The sequence below is a fragment of the Lichenostomus cassidix genome, chromosome 15, assembly GCF_008360975.1.
Source record: "Lichenostomus cassidix isolate B80296 chromosome 15, HeHo_3.0, whole genome shotgun sequence".
Classification (NCBI taxonomy): domain Eukaryota; kingdom Metazoa; phylum Chordata; class Aves; order Passeriformes; family Meliphagidae; genus Lichenostomus; species Lichenostomus cassidix.
In genome coordinates this window covers 923,403-941,704 of record NC_139496.1, presented here as the reverse complement: position 1 = coordinate 941,704, position 18,302 = coordinate 923,403, and the positions used below count along the sequence as shown (strand labels likewise).

General features: G+C 39.4%; 1 protein-coding gene across 4 annotated transcripts in view; it reads left to right on the top strand.

Annotated features, from left to right (window-relative positions):
- Window positions 1-18,302, top strand: part of GLT1D1 (glycosyltransferase 1 domain containing 1) — a 42,421-nt gene that overhangs the window by 11,943 nt on the left and 12,176 nt on the right. For all 4 annotated transcript variants that reach the window (XM_085075369.1, XM_085075367.1, XM_085075368.1 and 1 more), the window contains exons 4-8: window positions 1,606-1,657; window positions 5,065-5,101; window positions 6,223-6,279; window positions 13,897-13,992; window positions 15,621-15,670. In XM_085075369.1, the coding sequence (XP_084931495.1) occupies window positions 1,606-1,657; window positions 5,065-5,101; window positions 6,223-6,279; window positions 13,897-13,992; window positions 15,621-15,670 (292 nt within the window). The remainder of the gene's footprint in view (window positions 1-1,605; window positions 1,658-5,064; window positions 5,102-6,222; window positions 6,280-13,896; window positions 13,993-15,620; window positions 15,671-18,302) is intronic.

The following is an 18,302-nucleotide window of genomic DNA, read 5'->3' as shown; positions in this document are numbered from 1 at the left end:
TGCAGTTGTGTGTTTAAAATATTTTCTGTCAAAAAACCAGCTAATAGAAAAACTGCGAGTGTTTTTTAGTGATAGTAAGTTGGGAAGCTGAAGTGTACCTTACTAGCTTGAATTATCTATGATATTTCAAACTGTGAACTGCATCAGGAGGCAGTGATATAATATTTTCTCTGCTACAGGGAAAATAACTCAGTTTTCTAGAAGTTATTCTGAATGTAGCTCTTCTCCAGCAGCATCACTGGTGTTATTCATTGCATAGTTATTAAAAGAAACATTGATTTTTATTTTTTTTTTCTTTATTGATTGCAGGCTCCTAAGCAGAAAGCATCATGAATTGTAGATTACTTGTCCAGTACAATATAGCACCACATCCCATAAAACAAACTATTGAACACTGTCTAGCCTTATGAGTGTTTCATTTTTAATCAAATTCCTCTAAATGGTGGTTGTTCTCCTCTAGGGTATTTTTTTTTTTTTTTCCTATTGAACAGTATTTTGTAGACTTAGAAGGAACATCTTTTTATGCTTGTTAATGTGATGGATTGAAAGTATAATTGCAGAGTCTGGGGAGGGAGCATGTGCAACTTGACAAAACAAGCATTTGCAAAGCTTTAATAACCTCAAACCTCAGGTTGGGGGTGGGAAATTCATTGTGGTGCCATAAAGCAGATACTGCAAAACAAAGCAGGGGAATGAGGTTTGTTTCAGCAAATAAAAATAGGAGTTGTAGTTCAGCATTTAGGGGAATTGTAATGAATTATTGGGATTTCATGTCTGAAATTATAACAGAGCATCTCCAGTGGAGAAGAGCTGTTCTGTTGTGGTTTATCTGTAACCTGTAAGGTGTTGGCTCAGGACAGAAACATTTCATAAATTACACGAAAAAGAAATACTGAATTAGCTGTTCAATGTGCAATGACCTCTCTTTTATGTTCAATAGCTCTACAAGTAATGAAAAAAACTTAAAAGTTGCAATGAAACCATAAAGTGCAGCATGTTGGGATTTGTTCTGAACAGGGATTCTTTATTAACTCTGTGTAAAAATAACTCACATTTTTAGTATTACACCAAGATCCCAGTTAGAATAACTTGTTTATCAATTGTATTTAGAAATCAGCCTTCTGTTGGCTGTAATGAGACTGAAAAACGAGGAGTTTTCCCATCAGTGCTGCTTTTAGGTGTTCTCTGAAATCCCTTCTCAGTGGCAGCAGCTGCACCCATTTCTCAAAACCACCCAAGTTTGTCACTCACTGACAGCTCTGAGTGCTCAGAAGTGAGGTGAGAACACGGGGAAGGTTAAAATCCCTTCGTTTGAATTAAACTCAGCTGCACACAGTGGATATTGTCAAACACAGTCTGGGATGAGGTGCAGCTCAGCTCCTCCTCACTTTGGGTTGGGTTGTGAAGTTCCTGCAGGAAATGCCAACTTGGCAGCAGTGTGAATTAACCTGGATAAACTGAAAAAAGAGCAATGTGCTCCATCTGGGATCATTTTTATAAGCCCCTGATCTTAGTTCTTAAAAAGATTTTTTTCTGAAGTACTTTTTTTTTTGTGTTTAAACACTTTAAGCAGATGATCCCAACTATTTTTGTCCATTTAACCAGGTTTGCAGTGGCTTTCACCGTGGAAATGAAGGAGCTGGCAGCAGCAGAGTGGGTATGTTGATGTGGTAATGCTTCGAGTATTAGCAACTGTGCATCCTCCTAAAATATTGTCTGAATAATTCCAGGGAATTATTTAGCAATTTGTTTATTCCTGCAATAATCTTCGTTGTTCTCTAGTCCTGTTTTTCCTTTCAGAGAAAGCATTTCATGTTCATGCACTCAAACAGGTCAGATAATGTGGCCTTTAAAAGCTGTTTAGAATTAGAAGAGTTTAGAACACCTAAATTTAATTATTAAATTTAATTTATTGAATTTAATATAAACACCTAGAATTAGAAGAGTTTAGGTTGTGTGTTTCTGTAACATTCCAAACCAATCATTGCTGCTGTTACTGAGTCTCTCCTGATGCCAGATTGGGTGGTTTAGCATCATTTACTAAACTTTACGTTGACAAAATTCCTCCAGACAGCATTAGTTATAATAAAGAATTTTGAAGTATAATTTGAAAATACTTGTTTTTGTCAACCCTGGAAATAGAATGAACTTCCTCAGGTGAAGTGCAGAGGTAAATTAAATTTGCTGTGCTGAAATACAGAGAAGTGCCAAGAGCCCAGATCCAGTGAGGAGAACAGGAACCATTTGTCTGGGATAAAAAGGCTATTTTTATCAATATTTTTCTGCAATAAGGTGTTGGCTCCACTCATCTCACTCTGGAAAACATCAGCTGAGGCTGAACAATAAATGCAAGAAGTTGGAACTAAATGCTTGGTATCTCTTCAGCTCTAATTTCCATCATAATATAATCATTAATGCACTCTTGCCTAGAAAATAACCATTGAGAGTGGAGCTGGCACAACACAGCAGCAGAATGTGCAAAACCTTAGTCCAGAATTAATTGATTTTTAAAATCTATTTGCACTAAAAGGATACATGAGCAGACATAGGGTTTGGTGGTTTATTTTACAGATGTAAGTTGGTTTTAATAGTTACTAAATGAACTTGTCAATGGGTAAATGGCAAAGGGCAAAGCTGCTGCCATAGATCTGAGCAAGAAAAGGGCAAAATTAGAGTGTAAGGAGAAGAAACAGACTTGAACCTTGAAATCATTCCAAAACCAGCACCTCCAATGTCTTTCAGTACCAGAATTTGATTTTACCTAACCACTTGTGTGCTCTGGGCTGTGAGATGAAGTTTTGGGGTTCTGTGGCACTCAGGGAATTGGAGACAAACCTGTCCAGAGCTGAACTGAAATCCCACCTGCTGACCTTTGAGTTGTGCTGCATCTCCATGGCAAAGCTGAGAGCAAATCCCACAGATGAGCTTTCAAGCAGTGAAGAACATGAACTCATCCTTCCCTACCCAGCTCGGGGATATTAATGATTTTTACCTCTTAACTCACACCTGTGAACTGCCTTATCCCTCTAATGTGGGATTTAAGTTAAGACAGTCAGTTAAAAATTTAAATTACAGTCATGTAAGCAATCTCACTGGACTCCAAGGCTGTCTCTTCCTACAATTCTTTTTCTATTACATTGGATAAATTACCCTTAATTATGAAATAGGCAATCCAGCCCTTGTAATAATCTGTATTCCAAGGAAGTTTAAAATGCCATAAAAGATCTTGGTGCTTATGGTCACTATTTTATTTCAGCAGCATAAAACTGATGCAAGGAGAATTACCTAAGCCAGTTTTATTAGCATTCAATTTCATTTTCCATTCTCCTCAAGCCCATTTCAAGTGAAGAACATAAGAGCAAATGGATCTATAAAGTGGGAATTCATCTCTCTGCCCTGAGCCACAGCACTGCTGCTGTTTTCCCCGTGATCATCCAAACCCTGCCAGGATGGTATTTACTCACCTGAGCCATTCGAGGTCCTGCAGGGCATGAAAAGAGATGTTTAACTGAAATTTGTTTGGGAATTTGGTGTTTTTAGGGAGCAAAAGGCTGGCTGAGTGAGCAGAGCTGGGCAGTGCCAGCTGGGAGGGTTTTGCTGCTCCTCTTGCTTTTCCCACCTTCTGGTTTTCTGGTTTTTTTGGTTTTTGTTTTGCTCAATCTCAGCTCTCCCACCTGCACTGCAAGGTGGAATTCTGAGGTTGCCCTCCAGCTTGCAGTGCTGTCCCCATTGTTTCCTAGGGTTTTTTCACGATTGGAAGGTGCAAAATAATTCAAAATGTTACTTAGCCATAGGGAAGAGAAGGTCCAGTGTTAAGTAATAAAATAATATAATGATGTATTAAATTATTTTTATTATTTTTAAATCCATTGAATACAAAAGCTCCTCTAGGTTCTGAGGGATAAATTCCACAGAATATTCCACTGTAGCACAGAGCTGTTTTTCCCCCACTTCAAGGATTTGCTGAATTTTCAGGTCATTTCTGTGCCACAGTTCTCTGTGATTCTCACCAACCACCTCCTTCCATCTGTGAGCTCCTTGTGGATGACTTTGGAATGACCTCTTTGCTTCCCATTGCTTTCTGCAGTTCATTTTTGGGAAATGACCTCTTTGCTTCCCATTGCTTTCTGCAGTTCATTTTTTGGAAATGACCTCTTTGCTTCCCATTGCTTTCTGCAGTTCATTTTGAGTTAACTGCACTGCCTGGGCAGAGCACTGAGGGGAAACCACACAGGAGCACCAGGGAAAACCAAAATCTGTAATTTAAAACAAAAAAAAAAAAAATCACTTCTGTGGCTTCCTGTTTTCTGACTTGGTTGCTTAGAAGTTTGTTTCTGAATTAATTCTCTTTTCATTAAAGAAATTCTCTTTTCATTCCACAAATTCACAGTTGGAGTTACAGAAAGATATTGAAATAGGAAATTGCTTCTTTAATCACCTAAATTAAATAACTAGCAGAGTAGCACTTCAGGAGTGATTTTGGAAGTGGAGTAATTACCTCTTTTACTGCAGCTATTTGAAAAGAATTTATTTTGCAGTTTTGATTTGTGAATGTTCTGCAGTAACTACCAGTTGCCAGTTTTCCTCTATAGGCAAATCCCTAAATTTGACAGCAGTTATTGAAACTGATACATTTCTACATTTTATTGTGGAGAAATGTAAACTGGATTTTCAAAACCAGGCTTTCAAGACCAACAGTGTTTTTGGGAATTAGAACTGATTTTCAGCTAGTTAGTTGCAAATGGTTTTATTCCAGGAAAATAGGATAATGATTGTAAGAAAGGATAGAAACTAAAAAAACATATATTTGTACTAACTTGGTAATTGTGTTAATTGCAAAATTGATTCATTGATACTGTAAATGGTCCCAGGAGATGTAAACTGCATTGCTAACTGTTGGCTTTTGCTGTTACTTAATGGATCTTTGAATTAGATTGTTTTTGATTTTTAATAGTCAAAAGAAAATCACACCAACGTGTATTTTGTTCCTTTAGCTGGGATTTTTTGAGGATAAAACTGATATTTTATGTTGAGCTACAAAAGTAATTTTTCTTCTCTCTCCAGCCAGATTGCAGGAAGAAAATCTACGTCCAGAGTCAAGGTGAGAGCTCTGAAATCCTGCTGGAGAATTGCCTTGGTTTGATTTGGGTTTGGTGCCTTTGGGTTTGTTCCTCTGCTGCCTTTGCCCCAGAAATGTTCTGGAATGGGATGAGCTTTGAATCCTGCTCTGCAAAAATAAAAAATATCTAACAGCCATTAACTGAGGCACTATTTCAGTCTCTCAGCCAACATTTTCCACTCATTTGGGGCTTTTATAGAAGTTTTTCCAGCAGGAATCTGAAAGGTTAGGAAATGCTGAAAGCAACACTGAGATTTCGCCAAAGTCTGCAGAAGTTTTGATTATTTTAATTATTTATTTAATTTCTAAATTAAATTAAATTATTTAATTTTAACTTTTATTTTATAATAATTATTTTATAATAATAAATAATTTTATAATAAGTAATTTTATAATAATAATTCTGAAACTCCAAATTCCTTGAAATGCTTTCAGTTGAATTGCCAACCCAATGCCACCCAAAGGTGCCACCTCAGTGGTTTAGCTGGGATTACTTGAGCTCCAAATTATATTTATTTATTTAAAAAGAACTGTCTGTGGATTCCAAAGCTCATTCTGTTTTGTGTATTTCACTTTCAAAGGAAATAAGATTCTTTTCAGAACTCTGCTGTTGAAATAACTCACTGGGAAGTCTTTTTAGCCCATAGTTGGTTTGTATTTATGCCTCTTGTGAGGTGATAGTTAACAAAGAGATTAAATAAATTAATCAAATAGTTTCATTATTAAAAGAATTAATCTTTAACACGAGGCAAAACAAATACATTAATATTCAGGCTAGATTAATATTTAATTTGTCTATAAATTTAATTTACTTTTACATGGGTCTGAGCTGGCCTGGATCTGTTTTGGAATAAAGAAATAATATTATCTCATGTGGAGTTTTAAAAGGCCACATTTAGCATGGTTGTGTTGCTAAAGGACCTCAAACACCATTTAATTGTACAAAATTTCCCACTGAATCCCAACCTGCTGGCTGTGGATGAGAACAGCTGGAGATGGGAACAGCTGGATGGAATTCCATGTGCAGAATTGCTGACTTCAGCAGCCACAGCTCAGCCAGCCAGGGGACACTAAACACCAAATTCTCCTTTTTTTCAACACAGGAATTAAGACTTCACCCAGTGAAACCTTTGACTGGTACACATTTCTACAAAATGCAGGTAAAACTCATTTTATTTTTCCTGTGTTTACTGAATTTATTGCTAATAGGCATCAAGGATGAAGGAAACTTTGAATACAGAGTTTAAACCAAGTGTGTTAATTATATGGAAAAGGACAGAAATCAATCAGATCAGTCTGGTTGGTGAAGCACCCAGATTTCTCCAAATAATTTCTGCTCTGGCCGGGGCTGAACTGCACCAAAAATGGTCCCAGTGTGAGGTCAGTGTCCTTCAGCACCAACTCCTGAGACAGAATTCTTGTGGGACAGAAATTGGGGTTTCCTGAATCACTGAAGAACTACTGAGGAGGAGAAATCTCTGGTGATATTTTATTTTTGGGTTTGATGTAGAGCCTGGCAGGTAAGGCAGGTGACCCAATTCCCAGTCAGCTGATCTTGGCAATGCTTTAATCACTCCATCCCTCCCCAAAAGAATGATTTAGAGGTATTTCAGCCTGGTGAAAATGTTTCAGTATAATGTTCAGCAGGCTGATCTCTGCTGGTCCAGCTGTTTGCTGTGTTACCAATGGATCCTCCCCAGTCCATGGCATTATCCCTTCAGGAGCTGTGTGCCATCAGTCACAGCCAGGGGCAATTGGAAAGGGAGCTTTGGGAGGTGATTTTGCTCTCCCTAAATCCCAGCTCACCAGCACAGAGCCACTAAGATGGATAATTCTCTGAAGTGAAATGGTTTGTCACTTGCTAGCACAGCCTGAGTGTTGATTTGATCTCTTATCCAAGCATTGGATGATTAAATGAGCAGTCAGCAGCTTGAGGAGGGGGAAACTCCCCCTAAAGTGAATTTCTAATATATTACAGACTTTTCTTTTTTTGCCTAATGTGTGCTAATGCAAAAGTGCAAAATAATTCATAAAGTGCATGAAAAGCAAACTCAAATGTGACTCCATCATCTGCACCTTGTTAAATAATAACTTGAAAAGTGGCATCAGATAATTCAGTATTGTTTTTATCACTGTTTCATCTCATTTATCTGCTCAGCCTTGTGCCTGTGTCCATCTCTGGTGGCAGAGATGAACAATTTCCATTTATTTTGATGTTGCACAGGCAGTGAGGCTTTTTGGCTTTTTTACCTTGGTGCTTTCCAGGGACTAATTAGGAGTTCCCACTGAATTGCTGTTCTGGCCATTTGCAGTTTGAAAGTGTTTAGAATTCTACTGAACTTGGAGCAGTCAGTAGGAAACTCTGCAAAGCAGGAGGCAGTTTTGCTCAGAAGGATGATTATGGTGGTTGGGTTTGCACAGTGAAGTGCACTTGAGAAAATGCAGTTTTTGTGCAGATCAAGCTGTCCAGTCTCGTTCAGCTCATGGCTTTTGGGATATTTTTTTTTTCAAGGCTTTTTCATGAAGTTCTAGTCCATGTCTGAAGGCATTTAATGATTTTTTTGGGGGGGAAATACTTCTCCAGATAACTCTTGCCTGTATCTCTAGCAGTGCCTTTGAATCTTTGACAAATTCAGGTTTCCAAGGGTAGAATGTAAAGAAACAGCAAATGCTCTCCAGTGCAGATTATAATTCATTTGAGGCATCATTGTCAAATCACTCTTTAAAATCAAACAGTCTCTTCAGAATACTCCCAGACTTTTTCCCTATAGAACAGACTTCTTATGAATATTCTTTGTACTGATTTTTTCTAGTTATAGGAAACATTTGCTTATAATAAATATGACACCAATACATAAACAGCCTCTTTAAATCAGTGTAATGCCTCAAAAAGAATTTAATGGTAGATTTCAGTGAGTGCCAGAATGCACCAAATGCATTTTTTTGGTGGGAGACTTGCAGCCCCCAAATGTGAATGGTAATAACCAAAACCCTAAGGACTCCCAGCTTTTTGTACACTGCATTTGACAGGTTGGCTGCTAATGTAAGTAGCAATTGCCTAATGTAAATTAATAATAATACAAAGAGCTGTGAAAGGTTTCTGTTGTTGTTATGATGGGTGCAGTGCAATCTCAGCACAAAAATAATTGGTGTTTTTTCACAGTCTCAGCAGCAGATTTGGGAGTTGCAGAGGTGATGGTGTCAGGGCTGGTTCTGTCTCCTGGCTGCACTATTCTCAGAGGTTGGCCAGTCAACATTTACTGGCTAAATCTACCCCAAAAAAAGGCTTTTAAAGTGAATTTGCATTCTGGTTAACAGTCAGCTTCACAGTTTGTCTGGTGTGGCTGAGAGGCTGTGAGCAGCAGCAGCCAAACCAAAGAGCTGAACCACGAGCAGATTTGAGCACAGACTTCACAAACACAACATTCCCAGCCTCTTCAGCAGCTCAGACTATTTAAGGCAGTTTTGCTGTGTCAGTCTGCAGATCAGAGCAGATGATCAACATGGTTTTATTTTCTGCCCTTACACTGCAGGGATCTATCTTGAGCATCCTCAGTTTGGGCAGCAGGTTGAGAAACTCCATCTCCAGACATCAGAGAGTCAATGAGAGTTCAGATTTTTGCTGCAAATTGAGTGAGAAAACGCCAGTTTAAGGAAATGAGGAAGCTGATTTTCTCCAGGCTGGGGCAGAGCTGCCTGAGGTCCCAGACAGGCTTGATGTCATCATTCCATGATGAAAAGCTGCTTTGATTTCCCTGCAATGAGGCTGAGGCTGTGAAATTCAGTCCCTAACAAACATCATGTGATTAGCAGATGTAGATAACTCACAAAGTCTGCCCTGATAAACTGAGAAATCTTCATTTAGCCAACAGACAGGACTTCAAACTGATTTTCTGGAGGAGGCACAGAGCCAGAGGGTCACAGGCTTGTTGCAGTCACAAATAAAAGATGCAATATGCTTTTGTAGTTTTGATTTTTCTACCCTCCTGTAATTTCTGCTTCACAGCATGGCTGTTTGCAGAGCCTGAGGAGTTTACATAACCTGTCCTGACACAGACAGGTTTTTACAGAGGATTTAGGTTTTCCTAAAGCTGTGCTGGAAAGAAAGACCCACAAAAGAAAAACTAAATAGTAAAATTTGTATATTTATGCAGCTGAGCATAGTAAAAATTACATTATAGCAGCAATAAACTGTGTTCCCAAACTGATCTGAAACCTTTATTTTTTAGCTTTTTTTGGGAGCTTTTTTGTTGTCTGATCTGTTAGAAATGAGAAGCAGGGGGGGAAAAAGGATTGATTGAGAATTTTGCAGTCTAATTTTTCTGGATTAGTATTCTGTCCCTGGAAGTTTACAGCTTCATTTAACTCCTCTTGTCTTTGCAAACATATCAGCAACGCCAGCAATTCTTCATTTGGGATGTGACTAGCAGGATAAACACTTTGGATTAAGTTATTTTCTCCACTTCCCCTTGATTTCTGAGATAAAAACCCAAACTCGAGGTGCCAAGAGACGACAAGAGCTAATGGATGGTATTTCTTCCAGTGTGCAGGGAGATAAACTTCAGAAAAACTGGGAGGTGAAAGATTGAGAGTATCAAAGATTCCTGCCAGGGTTGGACAAATTTAGCTGTGATTCAACCACAAGAAAATAAAATCACCATCTTAGAGACTGAAATCTCAGCAATAAACCTATGGATTTGCTGTTGTCAATACTTTCATGTGCTCAGGAGATGGAGAAATGAAATATTTTCAAGAGGAGTAAAGGAACTGCTAGGGTTCAAAGTGACCAGAAAAAGAAAAGAAAATAAGGTTATTTCCCTTCCACCCCCAATCTCATCATGGCTTAGATTTTGTCTCTGAACAAAACCAAAAATGGATAAATAATCCCAAATAACGTGGACTTGGTGTTGTTCTCTAAAGGTCTGTAGAACAGAGCAGTGAACCTGAAATCAGGGGTTGGAAAATTAATTTTTAAATCTTCTTCTTTACCTCTCAGCAAGCTAATGTTTGGCATTACTCAGTGGCTTCCAGGCCTGCAGCTTTCAGTAAGATTAAAGATTTGCAGTAATACATTTATTTTTATTGTGCATCTACAGCTGCTCCTTTTTTTTCCCTGATGCTACCTAGAGGGATGGAGTTAAACGAATCTAGAGTTTCCAAATCTCTTTAGATAACACTTGTACTTCTGCCTTTCTCAGAAAAACAGTGTCCTTACTGATGCCTCAGGAATTATTTAGGTTTTTGTGTTTGCTGTTTGATTTGGTGTTTTGATGTCCTAAATGCAGGTTTTTATAAAGGCCCAAGTGTGAAATATCCCAGTTTTTGTGTTTGCTGTCTGATTTGGTGTTTTGCTGTCCTAAATGCAGGTTTTTATAAAGGCCCAAGTGTGGAATATCCCAGTGTGGAATAATTCTGTTCTCTCCAGTAACAAGCAGCAGGACAAGAGGAAATTGCCTCAAGTTGTGGATATTAGGAAAAATTTCTTCACCAAAAGGGTTTGGTTTGAAATCCCTGCAGGATGTAGGAGATGTGTGGATGTGGCACTTGGGGACAGTGGTGGCACTTGGGGACAGTGGTGGCCTTGGCAGTGCTGGGTTGTGGTTGGATTTGGTGACTTTAGAGGGTTTTTCCAGCCTGAATGATTCCATGATTCTGTGTTTCTGTGAAAACAGAAATTCTGTGTAAAACAGCTGATGTCAAAGCAGTTGCGTCATGAAAATTCCCTCCTGATTTCCACTTTTTCTATTCCCCATCCTCCCATTCTCTCACACCTGCAGAGCTCAGAGCAGTTCACCCAAAGCTGAACTCAGTGCCATTCCTCCCTGTGCAGCAGCTGTTAAATCCCCTTGCAGGTGATTGGAGAGGTCAGGATGGGAAAATCAAGGTTTGATTCTCTCCAGGCCATGGTGTGACTCAGAACCAGCAGGAGAGAATGAATCCTGAGCATTAATCACATTTCTTCCCCCAGCCAGGGTATTTCATGCCAGGTGGTGATGCCATCAACAAACCCACTGGCACAGCAGTTGGTGTCCTTTTGGCCATGCAGTTCCACTGTGAAATCTCAATTTTTCAGCAAATCACCAGCCCTGATCCTGGCTGTGGCTGCTGTTCAGCTCCCCTGTGGCTCGTTTGTCACCATCCCTGCTCCTGGGGACACAGGGGGACAGCAGAGCACAGCAGTGACGTTCACAGCCCCATCCATCCCTCTCTTGCATCTCTGACTGACTTAAACCATTCTTTTTGATGCTGAAATATTAATTACAGTGGTAAAGCTTTTTGCATTTAGTGTAGAGAGATTCTTGAAGAATGGCTGGCAAACATGTACCATGCATTTTTTAATTTAATTTTTTTTATTGCTAAGCATTATATACAAATCTTTCCATTTTGTGTTTCTTTGTGAAGCAAACAGGAGGATACATGAGGGAAGAGATAACAAAGCACAGCATGCTGTTGGAAATCTTTGCTTTTGTATCACTAACAGAAATGGGGAGAAGGAAACTCCAACATTTTTTTGTTATTTGGGTGTTTGCCTGTCATTCAAACAAGACAGGGAGAGCATGAAAAGAGAAAATCACTTGATTGTGCCACATGGATGTGTTTCCATTTCAGAATCACACGAGGCTGTGGTATCTTATTACATCTGCAAAAGGCAGAATGATAGAAAATTCCCATACTGAAAGTCTTGTTTAAGCTGAAGGAAAAAGCAAAATTATCCTTTTTCAAAGGGCAGTTTCCAGCCAGCTGATGGCTGCAGCTGGTAAAGGCAGCCTTTGCTTTTATCTCTTCATATGATCTCAGCATTCCTGGGGGGTCAGAGAATGCTGGAATTACTGCTTTCATGGCCAAATGGCAGTTTTTTGGTTGGGTTTCCCCAGTGAGGTTTGGGGAAGCAACAGGTGGGGAAGGAGTGCTGCAGGGAGCTCAGGTGAGAACTGAAGCTTTTCCAGGAGGTGGAAAAGTTCCCCAAGTGCTGCTGGATTTGAGCTCAGGGAGGCAGGGGATGAGTGAACTCCCAGCTCTATAAACAGTGGCACTGATCTTACAGGAATGATTTCTGTGCCTCTGAGTGGGGAAATCTGCCTGTGGACATGGATTGGGTGAGGAGTGAGATCTGCAGCAGGCAATGCAATCAAACTGCAAAACTGCAGCAGATTCTCACTTTGTCCCATCGAATGGCAGAGGCAAATCCTGTCTGACTACCCCTTTACGACAATTTTTAGCAAGGCCATGAGGATCCAGGCTGTATCCAGTGTCCCCAGAGCTGCTATTTCAGAGAAAACTCCATAAAACCCCCGATGGACAAGCAGGGCTTTGTGAATTATTGGCAGGAGAGGAGAGTCTGCTGTGAGAGCTGGGAATGTCTTCTCAAAATTAGAAAGGTCAATGGAGTGAGCTATTTTCATTAATAGTATTTTAGGTAATTTCACTAGTGAAACAATTGGACTGTAATTGATGAGATTCTTGGGGGAAATTCTTTGAATGGCTCAGGAAGTGAATGGAAAGCTCTGAATACCTGTGGGAGCAGTTTTCTCTTTTTTTGGTTCAGGTTTTCAGAGAGGGAGCAGAATGGCAGTCAGGACTGCACAGAGCTGCTCTGTTAGGGCTTTAAACCCAAATCTAATAAAATTAAAAGTCTGAAAGCTGTAAGATGGAAACAAAAAGATGGTAAGTCATAAAAAAAGCAGTTATTTCCAGAGTTCAATCATTCTGTAGTCTCCATGTGAGAACAACAAAACCTGATTTCTCACTCCTGTGCAACTGAGCTCCCAGCACTAACTCTGTGTTATTTCTAAATAGCCACAGCTCACCATCAATAAGTGAGAGTCCATCATTTCAAATGGTATTTGTGCCTTATGGATAGCTACAGTGCAGGGTGGATTTTGGTAACACTACTCAGTAGTTTGTTTTGTGAGTTTGTCATAAATTGAAAGCACTGCTGCACGTCTGAGAGCAAACACTATTAATGGCCCATTGCACCACAGAATGGCTTTTCCAATCCCAGTGTTGGAGTATTATAAACCACAAATTATTTCTAGGCCCAATAACCAGTAAAATGTTATTTACTGTGTTTGCTGCAGCCACTGCTGACAACTCAGGTTGTTCTGAGTGAAACACTCAGTAATGAACCCTGTGACAGGGAGAATTTAAATGGTCCTGAACTGGGTTTGAGTTTTGAATGCAGTGGATTTCTGACCATGCAAACCTTGGGGAACTCCAAAGGGCCCTGCAGAGCTGCTGGTGTTGGGTAATCCCTGTCACCCGTCCCTGTCACCCATCCCTGTCACCCACCCCTGTCACCCATCCCTGCTTCACAAGTGTCTGAGCTGAGGGAGAGCAAACTGATTTTTTCACTGCAGCATATCAAATCTGAACGTTTCAAGCCCTCTAGTGTTTATTAAATTAAGTTGTTGTTTGTGTTCATTCAGCAATTTTTGAATTTTTTAAATGTAAACACATTTTACCAAAGTTCATCACATGGTGTGACTCTTGCCCAGAATGTTCTGAATTAATTATTGTGCCACAGACCCAATGGAAACTGCAGTTATCCTGCATCAGATCTTTCTCTAATAAAGCCTCACACAGTTATTTTTATGAGTTGTTGCTATGTATCCACAAGAGATTTTCAATGCTAAAAGCAAGAAACAGAGGGAATAATGATAATATTTTATAATCAGTGCTTTTACTGTTTCCCCTCTGTATGTGTTCATTCACGGAACAGTTTGGAGTGTTCAGCCCTTTGATCTGCATGAAGGAATGATTTTTATTGTTTGTTCCAGACATTCCCACAGACACAGACAGGTTCCATCTCTTCCTCTTGGTCTGTGGGCTGCGCAGAGTCAAGGACCCTCTGTATCTGGTGGAAGTTTTCTCAGGTAAGAAGTGACTCTGAATATTCCTGTTTTGTCACTCGATGTCACATGCTTTCAATGTTTCTCAGTGTGCCATGAGCTGGTTTGTTCACTGCAGAGAAGTCACCATCTCTTTCCATTTGCAAAAAGAACTCTGCTGTACCAGTGTGTCGCTGTTGAGCCGCTAGCAGAGAGAAGAATCCAGTTCTCAGTGGCAAGAAGGAAAAGGCCTTTTCCTTCTTGTTTTGATTTCATCATATATATAGAGTTTTCAAAGGTCACCCAGATTGGTCAGTCAAAAACCTCCCTCTAGGCCTGATTGGCCAGGTCTGCACCGTCCAGATCTTGGGACAATGTTTTTAATAACATCCAAACTCTATCTTTATTTATAAAACACAAAAGGATTTCTCATGGGAAAGACCTGCGCTAGCCACACCAGTGCTGTGCTCAGCATGATCTCTGTGCCACATCTGCCATCCTGCTGGGAACAACAGAGCATTCCAATAGAGCAAGGGCTGGGAAACTGCTTTGTGTTCCATGCAGTATTGATGGGAGACAAAAGCAAAGATCACCTACTCCCAAATCACTTTGTTCCCTTGCTGTCCCGTGGCTGTTGGGTTGATTTGCATGTGTGCTAATTACAATGCCACTGAAGTTGCAAAGCAATTTTGCCACCCATTGTTCTGGCTCAGTGCTCCAACCAGGCTGAAGTTTCCTCAAAAGGGAATATTTTGCCAGGTTGTGTTTGTGTCTGTGGAAGGTTTGAGTATTTCGAGCTGGAAATTCAGCCTGCACTGAAAAAAAAAAATCTATATATAATATAGATATATTTTATCTGTATATATATAGATATAAATATAGATATAATAGTTTATATATATATAAAATATAATGTATTATATATAAAATATAGATAAATTATATATTTTTTATATATTATATCTCTATGATATATATTTTAATATATATTTATATATAATATAACATATATGGATATATATCTATAGTATGTAATATATATAATATATATAAATATATACATTTATTTATGTATTATAATATATAAAATATATAAATATATATTTATTATATCTATATATTATGTATATTTTTTATATAACATATCTATATAATGTTACATAGATAATATATATTTTATAACCCTTTAAACCTTGTGATGCTGAGTAACAAATCCATTTTGTAGTGCGCTACATTGTTCTATTCTGCTATCCAAAGAGCAGCAGATTTCTCCTGTGCATTTAACTGAGTAATCATTGTAATGGTTGCAGTTACTTCCACATGTTCTTTTACACAGGAAAATATTCAAGCAATTCTGGCTTAGTGGCCACAGTCAGTGCTTTATAGAGAGCATTGTTCTCTGGAGTGATTCAAAATTAATGTCTGAGCTCAGTTAAATAACCCTTGAGTCATGAGAGATTGCGTGAAGCAGGAAAGGCTAAATGCTAACTTTCAGAAATGCTAATATTTGAGTTCTGAGCAGTAATGGGAGGGCTGAGCATGGAGTCTGTGTGCATTCAGTCTTTTAAGCAGAAATACAATATTTGTCTAATTCTTCTTTAATCATGGAGCTACTTATGATTAAAAAAAAAATAATTTGGAATAATAAAAAAGTCATTTCTCTTCTGTTTCAGATTGGCACAGAAAGGATCCCAGCGTCCATCTGGGCATTATTGGACCTGCAGTAAGTTGCTGTTATAATTTTTATTTCTAAATAATTCCATTTACCTGCATCTGAGACACCACAGCTCCATTGCAAAGTGAACCTCAGGCAATGAAATCAAATTCAGAAAATCAAAGCAGAGCATTTCTGTTCAGGAGATCAGAAGGGGCAAACCTAGAAGTCAGAGTTGCAAAGTTCAGAGCTGTGCTGTGGGTAAAGAGCTCTTTACTCCTGCCCTGCAGAGGGGAAAAGCTCTGAGGGTTTGCTGAGAGCAGCCCAGCTCCATCCCTTACAGTTTAATTGGATTACAGAAAAAAGTTCTGAAGATAAAAACCATCAAAATATTTGGATTCCACCACTGGCTCCTGTTGTTCCACCTGTGGGATTTTAGACAACCACAAACTGCTGAAAATGTGTGCTTTTGCAAATAAAATATTAGAAATGCCCATTTCAATAGGAATAGCTTATAAATGCAGTGTTTTGAAAGGCAGCAGTTGCCATCTAGAAGAATTATTTTTTTTGTTTTGCTGCTGAGGATTTTGGCTGCTCTGAAGGTGCTCAGATGCTCCTTATCCCTGTTCTCACATCTCTGCTCCCCTGGAGGATTGGGTTTTGTTCTGTTCCACCTGGGCTTTGCTGGCTCTGCTGGGAATCTCAGCTCATCCCAAAAACAGCTGCCAGCAGTGAAAATGCTGCTCAGGTCTGTCTGACACCCAGCAGGAGGACAAAGCTGCAGCTGACAAACCTGGGAGAAACTGAGTTATTTATGTCCCCATCTCACAATAATCTTAAATTTGGTACCTCTGATTCTTCTCCTTCTCTGTGTTGCCTTCATAACGTTATGCTGAAGGTTCAAAACTAATTGCAGTTAAAACCAAACTGCTTTTGAGAAGGAAAACAAAGTTCTCCTTGTAGATGCAAAGCAGCAGAAGGCTGGGAGAGGCAGCCTGGAGCTTTGGTTTGGGCAGTGGAAAAGGTCTGAGGAGCTTTGGTTTGGTTTGGGCAGTGGAAAAGGTCTCAGGACCTTTGGTTTGAGCTGTGAAGGTCTGAGCAGCTTTGGTTTCACCTGTGAAGGTCTGAGGAGCTTTGGTTTGAGCTGTGAAGGTCTGAGCAGCTTTGGTTTGAGCTGTGAAGGTCTGAGGAGCTTTGGTTTGAGCTATGAAGGTCTGAGCAGCTTTGGTTTCAGCTGTGAAGGTCTGAGGAGCTTTGGTGGAGCTTTGGTTTGGGCAGTGAAGGTCTGAGCAGCTTTGGTTTGAGCTGTGAAGGTTTGAGGAGCTTTGGTTTGAGCTGTGAAGGTTTGAGCACTGAAGGTCTGAGCAGCTTTGGTTTGAGCAGTGGAGAAGGTCTGAGCAGCTTTGGTTTGAGCACTGAAGGTCTGAGCAGCTTTGGTTTGAGCACTGAAGGTCTGAGCAGCTTTGGTTTGAGCACTGAAGGTCTGAGCAGCTTTGGTTTCAGCAGAGAAGGTCTGAGCAGCTTTGGTTTGGTTTGAGCTGTGAAGGTCTGAGCAGCTTTGGTTTGAGCAGCTTTGGTTTGAGCACTGAAGGTCTGAGCAGGCAGCAGTCCTGTGCAGCAAACTCTCCCTGCTGCTCAAAGGGCACTAAAAGCTTTGCTGGTTCATCCATTTGATGTTTTCTCTCTCTGTCAGTCTCAGCTCTGATTCATCTCCACTGAGCCTGAGAACTTGCAGGCAATTTGCTTCGTAAAAAACCAAACAGACTCTCAATAGGCAAATAAGAACAATTTTTCTATTTCCTCGTTTGGTTTTGTTCTCTGCAAATTTTAGGATTTTCTTGTTCAAGCTGTTTTTATTTTACCTGTTTTTTTTTTCCCCCACTAATACACAAGGTGATTTGGAAATGAACTGGTGTGGAAGGCAAATGTAGAGCAGGTGAAATGAAGCTTTAGAACCAAAGGATGCACTTGCTGCCTCCAGTGAGGATTTTGAACATTTTAAGTCGTCTTTTTAAATTTGCTTCACTTTTTTTTTCATAAGCTAATGTCTTTACAGACCAGAAATAACCCTGAGGCAGTGCATAGGCTGAACCTCCTTAAAACATTTTAAAGCATATTTCTCTCCCAGAACTAAAATATTGCCAAAGGAAAAAAAAAAAATCTCAACTCTATTGCTATTTAGCTGTACTTTTCTTATTCATGTTGCTTCTCAAACCAACAAAAATCTTAAGAAAATCAGTGCCACCATCTCTGAAGCATGTAATTTTTATTGTGAATATTAAAAGCCCATACAGTAAGATTATATTAATTAAGAATAAAAAGAACAAAGGCCCACAGTCTATTTTCTGCTTTGCTTCCATCAGATGATATATTTGCTGCCATAAGATTATATATTATTCCCTGAATTTCCTCTGCCTGATTGTCTCAAATGGTGCAATCGAGGTAATGTTGCAGGATTGAGGTCTGAGTTATGTAAAATTTTCACCATTTTTCTCCACTTCCACTTTGCCTTTTGTTCATTTCTATAGTGAAATTTGGAACAACAGGTAATTTTCAGCAGCTCCATGTATTCCAAGAATAGGAGCTTATGAAACTTTAAGAAAAGTTAAGGCCACAAAAGTTGGAATTTCTGTTTCAAGTGCTCAGCTGGTAACTTTTCAGGGCTCATTTTGTGGTTTTTAACCATTTTGTAGACAGTACA